Source organism: Alligator mississippiensis, chromosome 1, assembly GCF_030867095.1.
Source record: "Alligator mississippiensis isolate rAllMis1 chromosome 1, rAllMis1, whole genome shotgun sequence".
Taxonomy (NCBI): Eukaryota; Metazoa; Chordata; order Crocodylia; family Alligatoridae; genus Alligator; species Alligator mississippiensis.
The window spans coordinates 297,431,177-297,450,114 of record NC_081824.1 but is presented as its reverse complement, the minus strand read 5'-3'; the positions used below and the strand labels follow the sequence as shown (position 1 = coordinate 297,450,114).

The 18,938-nt window shown below is 41.7% G+C and overlaps 1 protein-coding gene across 1 annotated transcript in view; it reads left to right on the top strand.

Moving 5' to 3' along the window:
• Positions 1-18,938, top strand: part of DSCAM (DS cell adhesion molecule) — a 717,333-nt gene that overhangs the window by 463,330 nt on the left and 235,065 nt on the right. The window contains exon 9 of the mRNA XM_059720751.1: positions 5,352-5,630. Coding sequence (XP_059576734.1) covers positions 5,352-5,630 — 279 coding nt within the window. The remainder of the gene's footprint in view (positions 1-5,351; positions 5,631-18,938) is intronic.

Genomic DNA, 18,938 nt, shown 5'->3' with positions numbered 1-18,938 from the left:
AGCCATATACGAATAAGAAGGAACAGAGCAAAGGAACACACATTACCTACTCCTCCAAGATATCTGTCCCTAGGATCCATAAAGGAAATGGAGCAAGAATCACAGAGTTATAGAAAATGAGGGTTGGAAGGGACCTCAGGAGGTTACCTAGTCCAACCCCCCAGCTCAAAGCAGGACCATCCCCAACTAGATCATCCCAGCCAGGGTTTTGTTGAGCCAGGCCTTAAAAACGTCCAAGGATGGAGCTTACACCACCTCTCTAGGTAGCCACTCTTCTAGTGAGTTTTTTCCTAATATCCAACATAAACTTCCCTTGCTGCAACTTGAAACCATTGCTCCTTGTTCTGTCATCTGTCACTACTGAGAACAGTCCAGCTGAACTCCTCTTCAGGTAGTTGAAAGCAGCTATTGACTCCCTTCTTAGTTTTCTCTTCCCTAGACTAAATAAACCCAGTTCCCTCAGCCTGTTCTCAGAAGTCATGTGCCCCAGTCCCCTAGCCATTTTTGTTACCCTCTGCTGGACTCTCTCCAATTTGTCCACATCCTTTCGCGGGAGGGCAAAACTGAACACAGTACTCCAGATGTGGCCTCACCAGTGCTGAATAGAGGGGAATACTTACTTCCTGTGATCTGCTGGCAACGCTGTTACTAATGTAACCCAGGATGGAGTTAGCCTTCTTGGCAACAAGGGCACACTGTTGACTCCCATTCAGCTTATTGTTCACTGTAACCCCAAAGTCCTTTTCTGAAGACCTGGTGCTCAGCTAGTTGGTCCCAAACCTGTAGCAGTGCATGGGATTCTTCCATCCTATGTGAAGGACTTTGCATTTGTCCTTGTTAAGTCTCATGAGATTTCTTTTGGCCCAATCCTTTAATTTATCTAGGTCACTCTGAATCTGTCCAGTGTATCTACTACACCCTGTAGTTTTGTGTCATCTGTAAACAGTCTTAGGGTGCAATCCATCCCATATTCCAGATTTTTAATGGAGATATTAAATAAAACTGGCCCCAGGACTGACCCCCAGGGCACTCCACTTGATACCAGCTGCTAACTAGACCTCAAACCATTGATCACTACCCACTACCCATTGAGGCTGATGATCCACCAGCTTTCTATCTACCTTCCATTCATCCAACCCATAATTCCTCAGTTTGCTTGCCAGAATTCTGTGGGAGACCATAAGAAAAGCCTTGCTAAAGTCAAGGTATATCACATCCACTGCTTTCCCCATATCCACAGAACCAGTCATCTTATCAGAGAAGGCATTCAGGTTGGTCAGACATGACTTGCCCTCGGTGAATCCATGTTGACTGTTCCTGATCACTTTTGTCTCCCCCAAGTGCTTAGAAAAGGATTCCTTGTGAACCTGCTCCATGATTTTTCTGGGGATTGAGGTGAGGCTGACTCATCTGTAGTTCCCTGGATCCTCCTTCTTCCCTTTTTTAAAGAGGGGGACTATATTTGCCCTTTTCCAATTGTCTGGGACTTCCTCAATCACTATGAGTTTTCAAAGATAATGACCAGTGGCTCTGCATTGACATCAGCCAGTTCCCTCAGCACCCTCAAATGCACTGCATCTGGCGCCATGGACTTGCACACATCCATCTTTTCTATATAGTTTCTAACCTGTTCTTACACTACTGAGGGCTGCTCACCTTCTCCAAAAACTGTGTTACTGGTGCAGTAGTCTGGGAACTGACTTTGCCTGTGAAGACCAAGGTAAAAAAAAATATTGAGTACTTCAGCCTTTTAGTCGTCATCTGTCACTAAATTGCCTCCCCCATTTAGTAAGGGACCCACAGTTTCCCTGACCTTCCTTTTTTTTTTGCTAACATACTTTTGTCATAACCCAATGAGTTTGGTGCCTCGGCACTATGGAATTTTCTTGACACACGAGAGCCTCTTGCACAGCGAGGGTTTTTGCTGCATAAAGAACCCGCGTGCAGGAGAGAGTTCCCGCCACTTTGCAGCTGTCTTTGCAGGATGCATTCTCTTTGCAGCACAGAAATGCACGGTGCAAAGAGTTCCTGCCATTCAGATGCAAATTCGTGCCCCGCAATTGGCTAGTGCTAAATTATTCACACGTGGCGGCCGGTAATTGGCTTGCTGGCCGTTTAAAAACTAGCGCAACTTCCGCCCAAGTCGAAGAGCTTTGAGCACGCTGCAGAGTGCCTCTTAGAGATCCAACTTGCGGCTAGCTGATCGATAGACTGATCACCTATCGATCCTTCTTCCCATCGCCGAACGCAGTCCCAGACATACCCTTTTCCCGCCGGCTTGAATTACGGACGAGTTTACTGGCATTGGCCTCGCCAGCTGGAGCAACTCACATTGTTGTCCAGACGACCGAACCGTTTCCGTCGCAGCCACCCACGACGTAAGTAAAGTTTTTTGCAACCATTAAGCCTTGTCAGCCTCTCTATTCACCAGCCAGCCCTGACGAACGAGTAATTTCTGAATCACCTCGAGTCGGTTCAGCCCGGCAGAGACAACTTTTAGAAACCCTTCTTGTTACCTTTCACATCTCTTGTTAGCTGCAACTACAATTCATAGATTCATAGATGTTAGGGTCGGAAGGGACCTCAATAGATCATCGAGTCCGACCCCCTGCATAAGCAGGAAAGAGTGCTGGGTCTAGATGACCCCAGCTAGATACTCATCTAACCTCCTCTTGAAGACCCCCAGGGTAGGGGAGAGCACCACCTCCCTTGGGAGCCCGTTCCAGAACTTGGCCACTCGAACTGTGAAGAAGTTCTTCCTAATGTCCAATCTAAATCTGCTCTCTGCTAGCTTGTGGCCATTGTTTCTTGTAACCCCCGGGGGCGCCTTGGTGAATAAATACTCACCAATTCCCTTCTGTGCCCCCATGATGAACTTAAAGGCAGCCACAAGGTTGCCTCTCAACCTTCTCTTGCAGAGGCTGAAAATGTCCAGTTTCTCTAATCTCTCTTCGTAGGGCTTGGTCTGCAGGCCCTTGACCATACGAGTTGCCCTTCTCTGGACCCTCTCCAGGTTATCCGCATCCTTCTTGAAGTGTGGCGCCCAGAATTGCACGCAGTACTCCAACTGCGGTCTGACCAGCGCCCTATAGAGGGGAAGTATCACCTCCTTGGACCTATTCGTCATGCATCTGCTGATGCACGATAAAGTGCCATTGGCTTTTCTGATGGCTTCGTCACACTGCCAGCTCATGTTCATCTTGGAGTCTACTAGGACTCCAAGATCCCTTTCCACCTCTGTGCCACCCAGCAGGTCATTCCCTAGGCTGTAGGTGTGCTGGACATTTTTCCTCCCTAGGTGCAGCACTTTGCATTTCTCCTTGTTGAACTGCATCCTGTTGTTTTCTGCCCACTTGTCCAACCTATCCAGGTCTGCCTGCAGCTGTTCCTTGCCCTCCGGCGTGTCCACTTCTCCCCATAGCTTTGTGTCATCTGCAAACTTGGACAGAGTACATTTGACTCCCTCGTCCAAGTCACTGATGAAGACATTAAAGAGTATCGGTCCAAGGACCGAGCCCTGCGGGACCCCACTGCCCACACCCTTCCAGGTCGAGACCGACCCATCCACCACGAATTGTGCTTTGGCTTTTCTGATTTCATCCTGCATACCCAAGCAATACTATTATATTCTTCCCTAGTCATCTGTCCAAGCTTCCACTTCTTGTGAGCTACCTTTCCTGTTTTTAAGATCACCGAAGAGTCCTCTGTTAAACCAAGCTGAGTACCTACCATATTTGCTATTCTTCCTGCACATTGGATAATGAATGCTTCTGGGGATGTCAGTGAAGCCACATTCTTGCCTCTTCTAAAGACTTCATGATCCATAAGACTGTTTCTGATTCCTACCAACACATAAATGTCTAAATTTCTGGTGGAAAGGAGGAGGAAAGAAACATGTTAAATAAGTCTACTGTATCTCATCTCTCCCATATCAAATATATGTACAACTGTATGGTAGTTTCCAGTGGGCCTCACTCAATATGTCTTGATGCTGTTCCATTCTGCCTAAAATACTTAAATATTAACTAGAACCCAACCTATATCAGTTCCTGAGTGTCTTTCTTTCTCCGGCTCTGTGAATGTATATTTTAATGAAAGTGTTAACAGCATCAACAGGAGAGACTGAGAGCAACTGACTCCGGAAAATACTTCAGTAATCTGGGCCCTCTCCTGAGAGATGCTGATTCAAATTTCCTCAGGAGGAAGAAGGAACTTGAATCTCAGTCTCCCAATTCTTGTGTGTGAGTTTCCTAGGCAGTCTTGGGTAAAAGCAGGTTACAGCAGCTTCCTTGGTTTTATTTACCTAACCATTTTTTTAATATAGGTACCTGATGAAAACTTTCTTTTAAATGGAATTTTATTTTTACCAAAGAAAGGATGAATTTGAGGCTGGAAGGTTGTTCCAATCATGGGTTTTTTTAAGGCTTTTTGTTTTGTTTTGTTTTTTGTTTTTGCACAGACATTTAAATGAAAAAAATATTACGCAGGCCTTCAGGGAGCTGAAATTGATGCTGGCCTTCCGTATAGATGTCCATTTTTACCCCAAAGTGCTGATTTTGCAAATATGTATTTAAGGGCCTTATGCTTTGGATTAGACCCATTGAACATAGTGGGGCTAGTTGCATTCCTGGCAGAACTATTTGAAAATTAGTGTACAAGAAACTAAAAATGTTCAGAATCCTTTGCAAGAATATCCCTGTAAAGGTTTTCATGTGTTAACATATAAATATCAAGAAGAAACCTGTGCATTATAGATTTCTTAATAATTTAAAAACACCCAAGCAAACATATTTTTTTAAGGAAAGACTAAGAACCACAAGAAAGAAACCCTGATAATAATGATAAAGAATTAAACTATGCTGAACTGTGTAACACAAAGACAGTCAGAGTGGTCAGAACACTAGATTTATATCAACTTTATTGTGAGATCTTCAGCAAGTCACTACAACCTGTTTCTTCAATGTGATAACCACTTCCTAGACTGTCAAGGAAGATTTCTATAGGTAACAACATGCCGAATGAGGACGTAGGATCTGATTTTTTTTGAGGTGCTTCTTTTGATTTTCACTGGGACTGTGGGTGCTGAGCATCTTCAAAATTTAGATGTTTAAACAGATTGTAGCTTCTGTTTATTAAACTGTTAGCCAGAGAAAATAGGACCTATTGCAGAAAAATGCTGTGAAGTTTAATTCATGTCGGTGAAGAATATAAAGATCTTTATCTGAAAGGTCCTAGATAGCTACAACTTCTATTACATACACAGCGTATTATATACCCAAGGTCTGGTTCATGATAGTTTTCCCTAATTCTGCTGTATATTTGCAATAATGCTTTTTCTTTTTTCTTTTCAGTTCCACCTTTCATCCAGCCTTTTGAGTCTCCAAGATTCTCCATTGGGCAGCGAGTCTTCATTCCATGTGTTGTAGTCTCAGGGGATTTGCCAATCACAATAACCTGGCAGAAGGATGGCAGGCCAATCCCAGACAGTCTTGGAGTTACCATTGACAACATTGACTTCACCAGCTCCTTAAGGATTTCTAATCTTTCACTGCTGCATAATGGGAATTACACCTGTATAGCAAGAAATGACGCAGCAGCTGTGGAGCACCAAAGCCAATTAATTGTGAGAGGTAAGCAGATGTAATTAGTCTGGAAGGCACCAATTAAACAGAATTCATCAGTATTTCCAAATGACATCTGTTTGATGGGAGCTATAAACTAGTGGAAAATATGGTAATCCCTCTTCTCATCAAAGAAAACAGAGAACAAGAGGGCACTGAAACAAATATGACTCTTTCTTTCTGAATGTAGTGAGCCTTGAACCTAATCAACATCCAAGGAATGCATTAGGGAACAAATGGGAGCTACTGGTTTTAATTTGTGGAAAATATTTTGTAACACTGACTCACATCCTTTGGGATCAAAGCATTTGAACCAATATTGGATTAATCTAGTCTGATTCTCCCTCTTCTACATAACAAAATATGACAATAAGTAAGAGTATATCAAGATTTCTTGTTACTGTCTTTTGCAGGGGAGAGATTTAATCTTCTTTCCATTGGTTTTTCTAAATACTTTTGTTTTATTCAGATATTACGGCTTATGACTTCTCATATACACTTAACTCTCATACTCATAACTTAAGCCTTGAAATGGATTAAGAATACAGACTCTTAAAAACAAAAGAGAGAGAAGAAAGACCTTTCAGTTGATATGCACTGGAAAACATTTTTTCCCTGTGAAAAATGTAATGAAAACAAACTCTTTCATTTTTTAAAATATTTTCTATAAAGATTTTTCCGCTTTCTTTAGGGAAAAAAAAAACAACTAATGGGTATTCTTCCTCCCCTATTTCAGCTCTCAAAAGCCATTTTTTAAAAAAATTTATCAAGGAAATTAAACAGGAAAGGAAATTCAGGTAATTGAGTTCAGGCTTCTTCTGTTAAAGGCAACCCTATCATGTAATTCTGTACATAAATTAATCAAGCTCCATTTTAAGTCCACAAATGGATCTTGCACTCCTCTACTCACAAGTTTGGTTTAACTGAAAAATTTTGCTTGAAAGAACATTTTTTTTCATGTTTGTACTATTTAGGCTTTAGAGGGGTTTTTAATGAAAAACCTGTAAAATATTTCTATTTGACAAAAAGGCTTTTCTTAAAAAAAAATTGTAACTAAAGAATTTTGAGCAATTCCTCCTGTTAATTCATATTCAGGCTATTACCTAAGGGTCTGTGTAGGATTGTTCCTGATGCTACAGTCTCAGGGACATTGTCTGTTTATAGTATTGTTACAATTTTGGTCCTATATAATTCCAATATGTTTGTCCTGAATAGTTTACTATTCAAGAAGATGATCACGTTAATAGAGGGACAGGGATTAAATATGCAAGACATTCAGGAATTTTAGAAGGAAGTTAGATCAAGTTAAAATGGCCAGTTGATCTAATTTAGTTCACCCAGGTGTGAACTTATTGCCCCATTTTCAGTGATTGGGAATCAATCTAAACCCATAACCGTACAGAAGTTCCACACATACAGACTGGTCTAAAATGGCAGAACTCAGTCTAAGATAGACCTGGATCAATATAATATCAGACATACTCAATCTAGGTTAGGCTGGTGCATGGAACTTCTGTACAGTTACCTGCATCGTACCAAGGCTGGGAAAGCCCAGCTGCTCACCCAAGCCCTGGAGATTCACTTTCCCTACCTGACCCCTAGCACTGATCTATTTTTTAGGCCCTTGCCCCTCTTCCCCCTCCCCACAGACCAGTCAGCCTCCTCAATTCCCCATCTTGCAAGCTGCTCCTGGCACCAGCAAATTTATTAATGTTTGCCACTGCTAGAGCCAAGGAAGTAAGTATTGGTGGAGGGAAGGGTGGGAGGGATAGGGATGTAGATTCACTGGGGGTGGGGTCAGGGGACTAAGAATAGCCCCTGCAGATCCCACGAGTTCCCCTGATCCTTGTCAGACCCTCCTGGACCCCAGTAACCCCCTACAGATCCCACTTGTCCCCTGTTCCCCTGATGAACCCCTGATCTACCCTGAGCCTGCTTGCCCCCACAATCCTCTCAGCCCCTCCCCACTAGCGCCCCCCATCTTGACTTACCTTAGATCAGGTAGCCATTTTCAACATGGTCTAATGTCCTCTTAACCTCTCCAAATATTTGCACTCAGCCTTAAAGAGCATACCTGTAACTCATTTGGGATTCAAGCATGTGCTAACTGGATGCTCTCTGGTTAGAGTAACAGCAGGCTATATAGCTTTCTTATTTCCATTTTGCAATGGAAAGACTACATTGTGTTTGTAATATATATAGGTGTGGGCTTTGAGGTTTATTGTCTACTGTATAAAATAAACAGCATTTTCTTACTTGCCTTTGCCTTCCCTTTTTCCATTTTTTACTTCTCCGAACCTTATAGTTTTATGTTACATTTCTCCAAGTTATCCAATAATTCTTGAATTATCTGTTTTATTCATCTTTGCACATTTAACAGCCCTTTCCTGTTCTACTTTGTTGTTTTCCAATCCCGTCATCCCCAAATCATGGTTTTAGTTGCTAACGTCAGATTCCCCAGCCCTCTTCTTTTTCAAAGAATGGTCCCTCTTTGCAAGCTTCCCCAATCCCTTCAGCACCTTCTGATGGGCATGACTTTCTTGCAGTCAGTCACAGTGAGTTCTGGTGGCATCTAATCTATTGGGCCTATGAAAGCTGGTCTTTTCTCCCTGTCCCCTCAGCCATGCTCCATTATAACATATCCAGACCAGTAAAATCCCAGCAGGCCTGTTCTCTCCCCTCTGCCTCTGTTTCTGATACCACCTTTTCTCTTGTGCTTCCATTCATGCACAAGCGAATAGCACTCGGTTCACTTGCTCATTTCCTTTTAGTTCCTGCTGTTACTTCAGCCAACTCAATCTATTCTGCCTCTCTCAGTTTGAATGATAAATCACTTAAGTTCCCCTTGGGTCCCTACTCCACCTCTAAGATAATACATCTTATTGTTAGGATGATTTTTTTTTTTAATATTAGACTAAATTTTCTACTAAGGGCTGGACTGACCCTCTCCCTATCCTTTTATTACCTCATTTCACATGAGGCCAGGTAATCAGATATCACAGGGTTACATCTGCTCACTACTACTCTGGATTCAATTTGACCTAAACACCCTGAAGTAAAAGACTACATTTCCAACAATCTGTTCTCTGAGCCTCCCAGTCCCTTGTCATTTCATTCTTCATCTTGTGTGTGTCATGTAACGAAAATATTTTTAAAGGAAAAAGATATGCAGTTTTCCTATAAATAAAGGGAAACAAATGGTACTTTCATACTTCTATTTTCTAATCTGTATTATGCAACAGCTTCTGAGCCATGTGTTCCAAACGGCAGGAGATGGATTCTTAGAGATCTCTTTTATGCAAAGAGCATGATTCTGGATACAAGAGTGGACAGCAGTTGTGTGCTGTTGTCAGAAATCAAAGGGGACTAGGATTAAACTAGCTGAAACCTACAAAACATTTGTGATTACATTTTTATTGCAAAAGTATTTATTTAAATACAAGGTTTTTAGTTATCCTTTGACCAAATACTGTAACAGAATCAAAACTTCTCACTCTTGAAAGGTACCATCCAGGCTGCCCTCCTGCTACCTTCCCAGGGCAGCCAGCCAATTGCCAGGTGGTCCCAGGTGGTGGGAAGGCAGGAAGGACAGTGCACAGCATGCTGGAAGTCCACCAAGGCCAAGCTTCCCCGAGCACGCCTGGGGTTCCAGCACCCCATACGCCACTGGACATGGTGGGTGCTGCCTGCGAGCTGGGGTTGCACCATACAGCTAGCACCCTGCCTGGTAGCCCTGGGGGGCACAGCTACCACAGAGGGAAGCACCAGGCTCCCCCGCAGCTCAGAGGCTGCATAACCTGGTGGCAGCTTGCGTGGGCAGGCTCCGCTGAGGGAAAAAAAAAAAGCAGCGAGGGGCCTGATCTTTTTTTTTTTCCCCCCAAAGCCTGCCTGTGTCTCCCATGGCTGGGGAGCAAGCTGCCAGTGGACCTTGAGGTTTGGGGGACCCCGGTGCTTCCCTCCATGGTGGCCGCACCCCCCCAGGTAGCACCCACCCTTTGCCACCCTGCCTGAGTGGTCCTGGGGGGCACTGCCACCACAAAGGGAAGCACTGGGGTCTCCTGCAGCTCAGGGTCTGCTGGCAGCTCCGACCCACTCGGGCCCCTCACTGCTTTTTTTGTTCCTTTGGTGGAGCCTGCATCTGTCTGTCCGGAGCACCCTGATTGGTTGTGTCAGTAAGCATTGTGTTTGGCCACCAAGACAACCAGTCAGAGTGCTGCAGACAGACAGAAGAAGCCTATTATTATTATACATGTTTTCCCCTAGTCTTTTTACACTTATTGTTCATTTTAACCCATGAATTATTTTTTTTTATAGCAAAGATATTATTTTGAAAATATATGGGAGTCTCTACTATTTAACAGTACATGGATAAATTTACAAATAGCTTTTAAATGCAATACTTTTTAAAGTTAAATTGAAAAGGAGTTTTCTGCCGATACTTAATCTCAAGGGCTGCTGACAGATGTGGGAAAAAAAACAAACACATTTTACTGGAAGCAGCAGCGCATTACTTCAATCCACCTCCACAGCATCTGTATAGATCCAGTGCTTCAGTGGGACTTTCTGACACTTTTATCTAATAGCTAATTCAATCAGCTATTAAATAAAAGTGCCAAAAAAGACCCACTAAAGCACCCAATCTATATAGACGTTGGGAAATTGGGGTGCAGCTAGCACACTGCTTCTTCTGAGCATGTGTTGAGCTTGGAGTGGGAGTTTAAAGTAAAGCACTGGGTTTTTTCCCCTATGTTTGTAAGCAGTCAGGAAGTTTTATTTTTTTCTGTCCTGACTGAAAGCAGACTAGGAGCTGCTTATTGCCTGCTAAAATTTAGGCATTAGTGCATGTATGAACTTTTGGAGGGGCTACACCATCCCCTAAAAATCTGTCAGTTTACAATTGAAGATAATTCTCATAATTTTATTTCAGATTATATCATTTGTAATGTTTAAACATGAAGTTTTTTTGCATTTGAATTTTGCGGGGTATCGAGTTATCAGGGTATTTTATGCAAGTCATCTTTAGACTCCTTCATTTTGCAAACCTTGAAAATGATGGGGCAGAGAAGTACGTCTCTTCATTTTTTCTGTATCTTAGGTAAGGTGTTCACTATTGTTGCAACCCTTTAATGCTGTAATAAAGAACAAAAATGGCATAAAGAGGACTTTAAAACAAAACCAAAACAAAAGAAAACAACATTCCAGCCTGGGAACGATTTCCCCAGTATAGGCACTAAGAAAGACAGACATTACACGTAAACTGGTGTAAGTGATCAGAAACCAGTTCTAACCTGTAACACAACAGAAGTTCAGTGCACATATACCACTTTCAAAATGGCCAAACCTAGTTTAAGATAAACCTGGATGGATATAGTCTTAACTGCAACCCTAGCATCAGTGTATCAACCTTAACTGATTTAGGTTAAATTGGTCTATCGAACTTGTGTCCCAGATCCCATCCCATCTCATGTTACCTCAGCTCCTCAGAATCCCAAAATGCTTTGAGCCCTCCAACACCACATGAACCCCCACCCCCTGCAGGGCAGCTCACTGGAACAATGCTCACACTCTGCTGCTCCAGCCCAGTGTCTAGCTGGCCCCAGTCCTGGGCTGTCACAGAGCCATCCACATAGCTCCTCTGCCCAGCCTCAGCTCCCAGCAGTCCAGAGCGGGGGAAGGGGGGCTGGGGAGCCAATACAGTCACTTCCCTTGAGGACTCTTTTAGCTCCCTTCTGCCATCTCTGGGCTGCCTGCTGGCCCAGCCAGGGCTATGTGGCCTGGCAGCTACAGCTCCTTTCCCCTCCCCTCCAGCAGCTGCAGCTTCTCCCATGCAGTCACCAGCAAAGTTGCCAGGCATACCAGGACCAACTCTGGAAGCCTAAGGCTCAGTGTGGAGGGTCTGTGGCTGATGACACTACGGGGTTGGGGGCACATGGTCTGCAACCATTCAGGGATGGCCTGGGCTCAGGTGGGTTTGGCCACCCTCAGCAATGCCCAGCATGCTGGGAGGTGTGCAGGAGCACCTCCTGGCTTCTGGCCTTGGCCAGTGCAGGCATCAGTCAGTCTTGTAACCTAAAGGACTTCCCCAAGGTGCCTGCCACAACCTAATCATACCCCCAGGCCAGTCTGAATTATTTCAGCAGCTTCTTCCATAGATTATATCCTTTCTATAGAATTGAATTAAGGATTTTCTCTCTTTTGTAAGCTATTTAAAAATCCATATAAAGATTATCATGATGAAGTCCTATACAACGCATAATAAAATAATTGTGAAATAAAGAGTACTGAGAAGTGTTTTAACTTGTGGACAAAAAGTTCATAAATGTATTATGAATTCTCAGGTTCTCAAATATTACTAGAACAGAGGTTTCAGAGTAAGTCTTGGATGCATAAATCATGATTTTAAAATTCCTTTGAGTGAACATGTCATGAGTTTCAATGAAGATAAGGTCTTTAAATACCTAATAACCCCCCCCCCCCCCTTAATGCATTTAGCATAAGTGTGTTTTCATTTTGTGCTTGCCAAGTATATCTTCGATTATCAGATAGTTAGGCACCCAATGAGGAGTCCAGAGCCTTGAATAGTCCATAAAGGAAGAGCATGCATGTCTGTTCCCTGATGTTTTGGAGGGGAAAAATATGCAGTAAATGCACTCTGTGATTGAAATATAAGGGGGAAAAAAGACAAATGGTCATTGCCAGTGCTGCATACATCATTTATTTTCCTTGTTGGTATTTATACTCCAGCTTTGAAAGCAGTTCTTGAAAATCTCACTTCATATTTAATGCTCTCATTAGACTTGATCAACATGAACCACTATACATTGTCTTATTTTGCAGAAGCACATCTCTTTTCTACAACTGCATAGCAAATGATTTCACTAAACCAGCTAAATTGACCCCATAGGTCCAATGACCAAATTTAATAACTGTTCATCTCTGGTAAAGTACAGCATTTAATGATCTCATTCATTAAAACATCAATGGTTGCTTTGGCTGATTAAATTTCTGCCATAATTTTGACAGTATGACCTAAATGTAAAGTACAAATGCTCCATCTAAAAATGAAAATTGGGTTCTGGGACAGTCTCCTAGGTTTTCTTTTTTACTCATTCTAGTGGCTTTGCAGAGAAGCTCATGTTATGAGCCTTCAGAATCATTCTCTGTGTTAAGGGTCTATTAAACCATAGTTGGGTCAGAAACAGTTTAAGAGAATTATCCCTGGGTTAGAAGTGCCCAGGGACTATCATGAGCATCTAGTCTGAACTCCTGCATATTTGCAACATGTTACCAAGCATGTGATGAGTATGTTTGGTCAAAAGGTATACCTGGGCTTCTAAAAAAAATGATGGCATGTAAAAATTTATTTTTAATCCTCGAGAATAAAGTTAATTGTTGTCAGCAAAGATGACATTAGTGAACAATGTGGTGTTAGACCACTACCTGACCTATCTCTGATTTACTGGACTGTTTCTAGCAAGCAGAGGAAATAAAGGCATTTGCCAGGCTTAAAATGTCATTGTAGCGCTATAGCTTATCTTTCCCTATCTGTTTTGATTTCTATCATCTTTTGTTTTCTCTTTTTTTAGAGCCTGTAACTGGCAGTCATAACATTGAAGGAAAATATCCTTTTAGGCTCTTCTGAATTCAACCATTAAATAATTTGAGCCTGTCAGCTTACTGCTGTTGAACTAAACAATTCAACAACTCATTCCTTATCACAGATGTATGGGTTGTATTAAATGAGCTAGCCTTAAAGGAACTCACTGATCAAGCAATTTAAAATGTTCACATTGACAAACTCATGATACAGAGTTTCTGGTCCAGGGGTAATATTCAGAAGGGAATCATTCCATCTTGGTCTCATTCTGTTTTTTAACCTACACCTCTGTTTTTTAATGCATTTGTGAAGTGATGGTTGGGCTGAAGAGGTGAATTCCCATCATTACAGAGAAAAGCACTAGGCAAATTGCTTCTTTGACTCTACTTTAGCCCCTCAGCCTACTGACCTTGGTGTAGTTACCAACCAGAGCTTCTCAACAAGGTCCAAGTGTATGCCTTGAAGAAAATAGAACATGGAAGCAACTTTACAGTATGAAATTATATGCAGAAGTCTGGATCAAAAAGGAATAGGGTTTTTAAAATTGTTTTAATCTTTCAGAAATAAGTTAGTAATGTTGAAAAAACCATTACTTTGAAAATATAATTGCAAAATAAACCATTGTTGTTGAAAAGGCATTTCCTCTCTAGTTATCTGCTGATTACTTCCCATTTCATACCTAGGAGGAAAAGAGTCTTCTGGCTTGTCTAGAAAAGAACAGAAAAAAATCACACACAAAAATCTGTTGAATAACTGTAAACATCTGAGTCATTTTGTCTTACCTGTAGCATCATTTTGAATTTTCAGTGGCAATTTAGTAACTCCAGTCAGAAGTCTAAACCTTCAAAACCACCAGCAGAACTGTCACCAACTGGCACTGTATGCAGTTAATTTTTACAGAGTGAAGTTTCCATTTTCCTATGTAGACACAGTCCTGCCCGATAAGAATTAAAGCTTACAGTATTTGTGAAATAGTGTCTGGAAGCTTTTATATCACTGCTTAAAATGTAATAGTTCAATAGCTAAACAGTAGAATCCAGCATCCTCAGCTTTCCACCTGGCTCTAAATTCTATAATAATAGTAATAAATGGAAAATGAGAGTGACTTATACCTGCATAGTTGATGATGAAGAATCCAAAACCACTTTATAAAATTACTGTTCCTTTTCTGACAGTGATTAATCACATATGATGCCTTGAGACTCTTGTGACGGGGTTCCAATTTTTTCACCTTGTATGCAACATTGAATACACACTTAATTAGATACAGTTTATTCTTCCCTCCCTTCCCCCTGTCCCCTCAACATCATTTTAAATATCATGCCCATAGATTTCATAGATACTAGGGCTGGAAGGGGGTCTCGTGAGATCATCAGGTCCAGCTCCCTGCCCAAAGGGCAGGAAGTCAGCTGGTGTCAGATGACCCCAGCAAGATAATCATCCAAACACTTCTTGAACGTAGGTGCTTGCACCACTTCTGGGGGGAGTCTATTCCAGACTCTGGAGACTCAGATGGTAAAGAAGATTTTTCTCATGTCCGGTCTAAAACAGTCTTCCAGCAGTTTGTGACCCTTTGACCTTGCCTTCCCTTGGGGTGCCCTGGTGAACAGATATTCTCCTAGATTCTTATGCACACTGTTTATGTATTTATAGGCTGCCACCAAGTCTCCCCTGAGCCTACGCTTCTCCAGGCTGAAGAGTCCTATGCCTCTCCTTCTAAAGCCTGCTCTCTTTACCTCTGATCATGTGCATGGCTCTCCTCTGGACTCTCTCAAGCTTCTCCACATCCTTTTTAAAGTGTGGAACCCAAAATTGGATGCAGTACTCCAGCTGTGGCCTCACCAAGCCTGAGTAAAGTGGGAGGATAACATCTTGGGTCTTGCTTGAGATGCATTGGTAGATGCAAAACAGGATTTTATTTGCTTTGCCAGCTGCAGCATTGCATTCATGGCTTATATTCACTTTGTGGTCAATCGTGACCCCACCAAGTCTCTTTCGGTCATGGTGCTAGTGAGTGTAGCACTGCCCAACCTATAGGTATGATGTGGGTTCTTTCTCCCAAGGTGGAGCACTTTGCATTTCTCTATGTTGTATGTCATCAGGTTTTGATGTGCCCACCTTGCAAGCCTGTTCAGGTTGGCCTGAATCCCCAGCCTATCCTCTAGAGTGACCACACTCCCTCATAATGTGGTGTCTTCTGCAAACTTAGCCAGCCCACTTCTGACACCCAAATCCAGATAATATGTGAATGTATTAAAGAGTACTGGTCCGAGAACTGAAACCTGGGGGATGCCACTGGTCACCATGCACCATGTTGACTCAATTCCATTGACAATCACTCTTTGGGCACTGTAAGGTTGCCAAGGCCACAGCTCCACAATTTTACCATAAGAACATCATGGGAGACCAAGTCAAAGGCTTTTTTGATATCCAAGTAAATGACACCAGCCTGGTCATAGAAGGAAATGAGGTTAGTCAGGCATGACCTACCTGTAATGAAGCCATGTTGGCTATCTCTCAGAATAATGCCTTCTGTTAGCCTGTTGTTGATGGACTCTTTAACAATTTTTTCCAAGATCTTTTCAGGGATTGAGGTCAAACTGATTGGCCTGTAGTTCCCTGGGTCTTCCTTCATTCCCTTTTTGAAGATAGGCAGCATGTTGGCCCTCTTCCAATTTTCAGGAACCTCTCCCATGAGTCACAAGTTCTTAAATATCCTTGCCATTGGCCATGCTATGATATCAGTCAACTCTTTTAGCACTCTTGGGTGCATTCCATCCGGGCCCGCATACTGACTTGTGGATGTCCAGCCTCTAGGGAAGGATACAGGAACTGATAGAACTTTTACTGATGAACTGATATAGAAAATTATGTGCATATGCAGCACCCCTGCATTGCATCTGTTGTGGGCAAAAGTGAGTCAGTCAGTTTACAGAAGGGAAGGGAAAGTTTTGGCCAAGGATACCTGAGAAAAGCCACAAATTCTACATGTACCAAAAATACTATGGGATCTTTAGTACATAAGAATTCAATGCAAGAAATTGAATTTCTTTCTAGGAAGATGGAAAATCCCTGTGCTAGAACAGGTGATTTCAAGGAATCTAGATGTTTCAGATATTATTCTTATGGCACTAAGCCACCTGACCCATCTGAAAAGAGAAGACAGCCAGGTGTGTTAGGTAGGGCACACAAATTGGAGTTAGCAGTGTTGAGTTTTCACAGCTGACCTAATATTCAGGTGTGTTGAACTCAGTGGGAATTGTGGTTGCCTGATGAATGTTGGACTTTACTCCTTCCTGTGAAATTGTGACAAGCATAGAAATCCATTTTTGTAAACTTTCTTGAGTTTTACAAATGAAAACTGGCTAGTATAGTAATATTTTGAGTAACTTTTAAAGTAATTGGGAATGTTTTCTAACTCTTCTAGAGCTTTTTATACCCTTGTTTAGCAATTGATAACATGGCAGCATGCTGTGTCATGAGAATCATCAGTTCATGCAAAATACCCATTGTCAGCCAGAGCATAATATATAATATATCCTAAATTTTACCCAACAGAAACTAGTCTGAGAAATTAGAGAACTATTTTATTGCAAGTGATCTTTGTAAAATTGTATAACACACTTGCGTCCACATATTGAAGGACAAAAAAAATCTGGTATCTAGTTACATTTTACCTTAGACTCACTTTTAGTCAGTCATCTATTGTGTTCATTTAGTCTTATGTTGACTGTAGTTAGATGATACAGTAATCTGTGTCTATATGGGAAGCATCTTTGTTGCCAACCATTTTGCCAACACTACTAGGTCTATAATTTCTGAATAGTTATACTCTTGGATCAACCCATTTTCTATTGTCTCTGTTCCCACATCCATCAAGCTTGTCAAATTGAACACATTTACATTCAGTTCCAGATTAAATTCAAGTGTATCATTAGTGTTAAAATGACATCTCCTCTTCTCTGTTATAAACATGGCCATGAGTGAGCTTTGAGTTATAACTTTAGAACTGTAGGTCTTTTCAGCAGAGCACACTACAGGATTGTTTCCTAAAACAGTCAGACTATATACTATCTATTTTCTATCTAGCTTTACTGGTGAGTAGCTTTTTACTAATTTTTTTAAGATGATTTGCTTTCCTTAACAGTTTTCAAAGTGAAACACACTGATTTCACTACATTGTGTGCCATATGCAATCAAGTTTGTTTCTGTTACTAATTCTATATATATTTAGCAGTGTTTGGAAAATCTTTACTTAGAAACCCTGCCTCTGTTTGGTGAGCTAATGGGCTTGGACTCATAACAAATAACATGCATATGCTGATGTAAATGTTTTCTATTAATGACTGCAACCATGTCCAAGATGAGTGTTGCTGGGGCTGCAGTTTTAGTGAATAGCTTTCATGTGAATTAACACGCCACTTGATTTATGTTTGGCAGCCTGGCAATCCTTTGGAAAGCTGGAATAATTATCAACAATAAATATCGTAACCCTTTCCATTGCAGAAGTAATAAAGCTGAAGCTGTTCTCTTCCAGTGGAAAGACAGATATTGTTGTTGTTAGTGCCTTTAGTTATTTGTTGCCATGTTTATAACTTACAGACATTTCTTGAAATCTGAACATTATCTTTGTACATATTCACTTAATAAACAGTATCACAATATTATAATTTGTTCAGTGTGCCAGATTAACCTTTGGGATTTCAGTTCAGAAAGTTATTATTAAAATAATTGCCTGCTGTCTGTAAGATTGCTCCTACCAGTGCTAACTCATCTTGCAGTTGATCAGTCTGCAAGAGCAACTAGAGCATCTTAGGTTATTGGTTGAACATTAGTGATTCTTCTTTTTCTACTGCATTTCCATTGTGGTGTTTTTCTGATGTATATAATCTCAGTCACAGTAGTGCAATTAGGGAGGGACGACAGGGGTGGGGAATGGAAAAAAACATTTTTACTACAGCCATACAATTGCAATCTTGATTGTGGTTGCAGCAGCAACTAGAAGCTGCCATTGCCACTTCCCCTGTGTGTGGCAACCACCTTGGCTTCCCTGCCACATCCTTATACTGCTGTTCAGTAAAGGTTAATAAAAACAGTTATCACAGCCTCAGTCATTTAACATCATTTTCTCTGGGGCAGTATAGCAGACACCATTTAGAAGATTTTTAAAGATTGAAGAAACTAATGTAAACACATACACACTTGGGATTGTGTGTGGTAAAGTGTGTTCTGGGTTTATGTTGCTGTGTATCTTGTTTGTTCTGTATATTTTGCACACAACCCTGAGTGTGTGTGTGTTACATTCTCTCCCCAGCCCAGAATTTGACACCTGGGCAAATTAATAACAACACCATTTATCATTTACATAATTCAAACCAATTCTTATCTACCACTATATGCTGCTTGTGAGGAATACAAAACATATCCTCTATCTTGGGGTACAACAGGCAACCCCCCAAAAATTTTGGTATGGGGAGCACCCCAAAGTTACAGACATAAAAGCAAAAATTGAATGGATCCCAGATGAGCCCCCAAAATGTAACTCTTCTGCTGAGCACCTGTCAGTAACAACAAGGGCTGAGTTCAATTTTGGGGTACTAAATACATTTTACCTTGGCTCAAGCCCCCACCCAGTCTACCTGGGAAACACTAAAGGAATCACTAGGGTGTCCAGTAAAACTAACAACCCTGCCCTCAAAAGCAGTATAAACACAAATTCC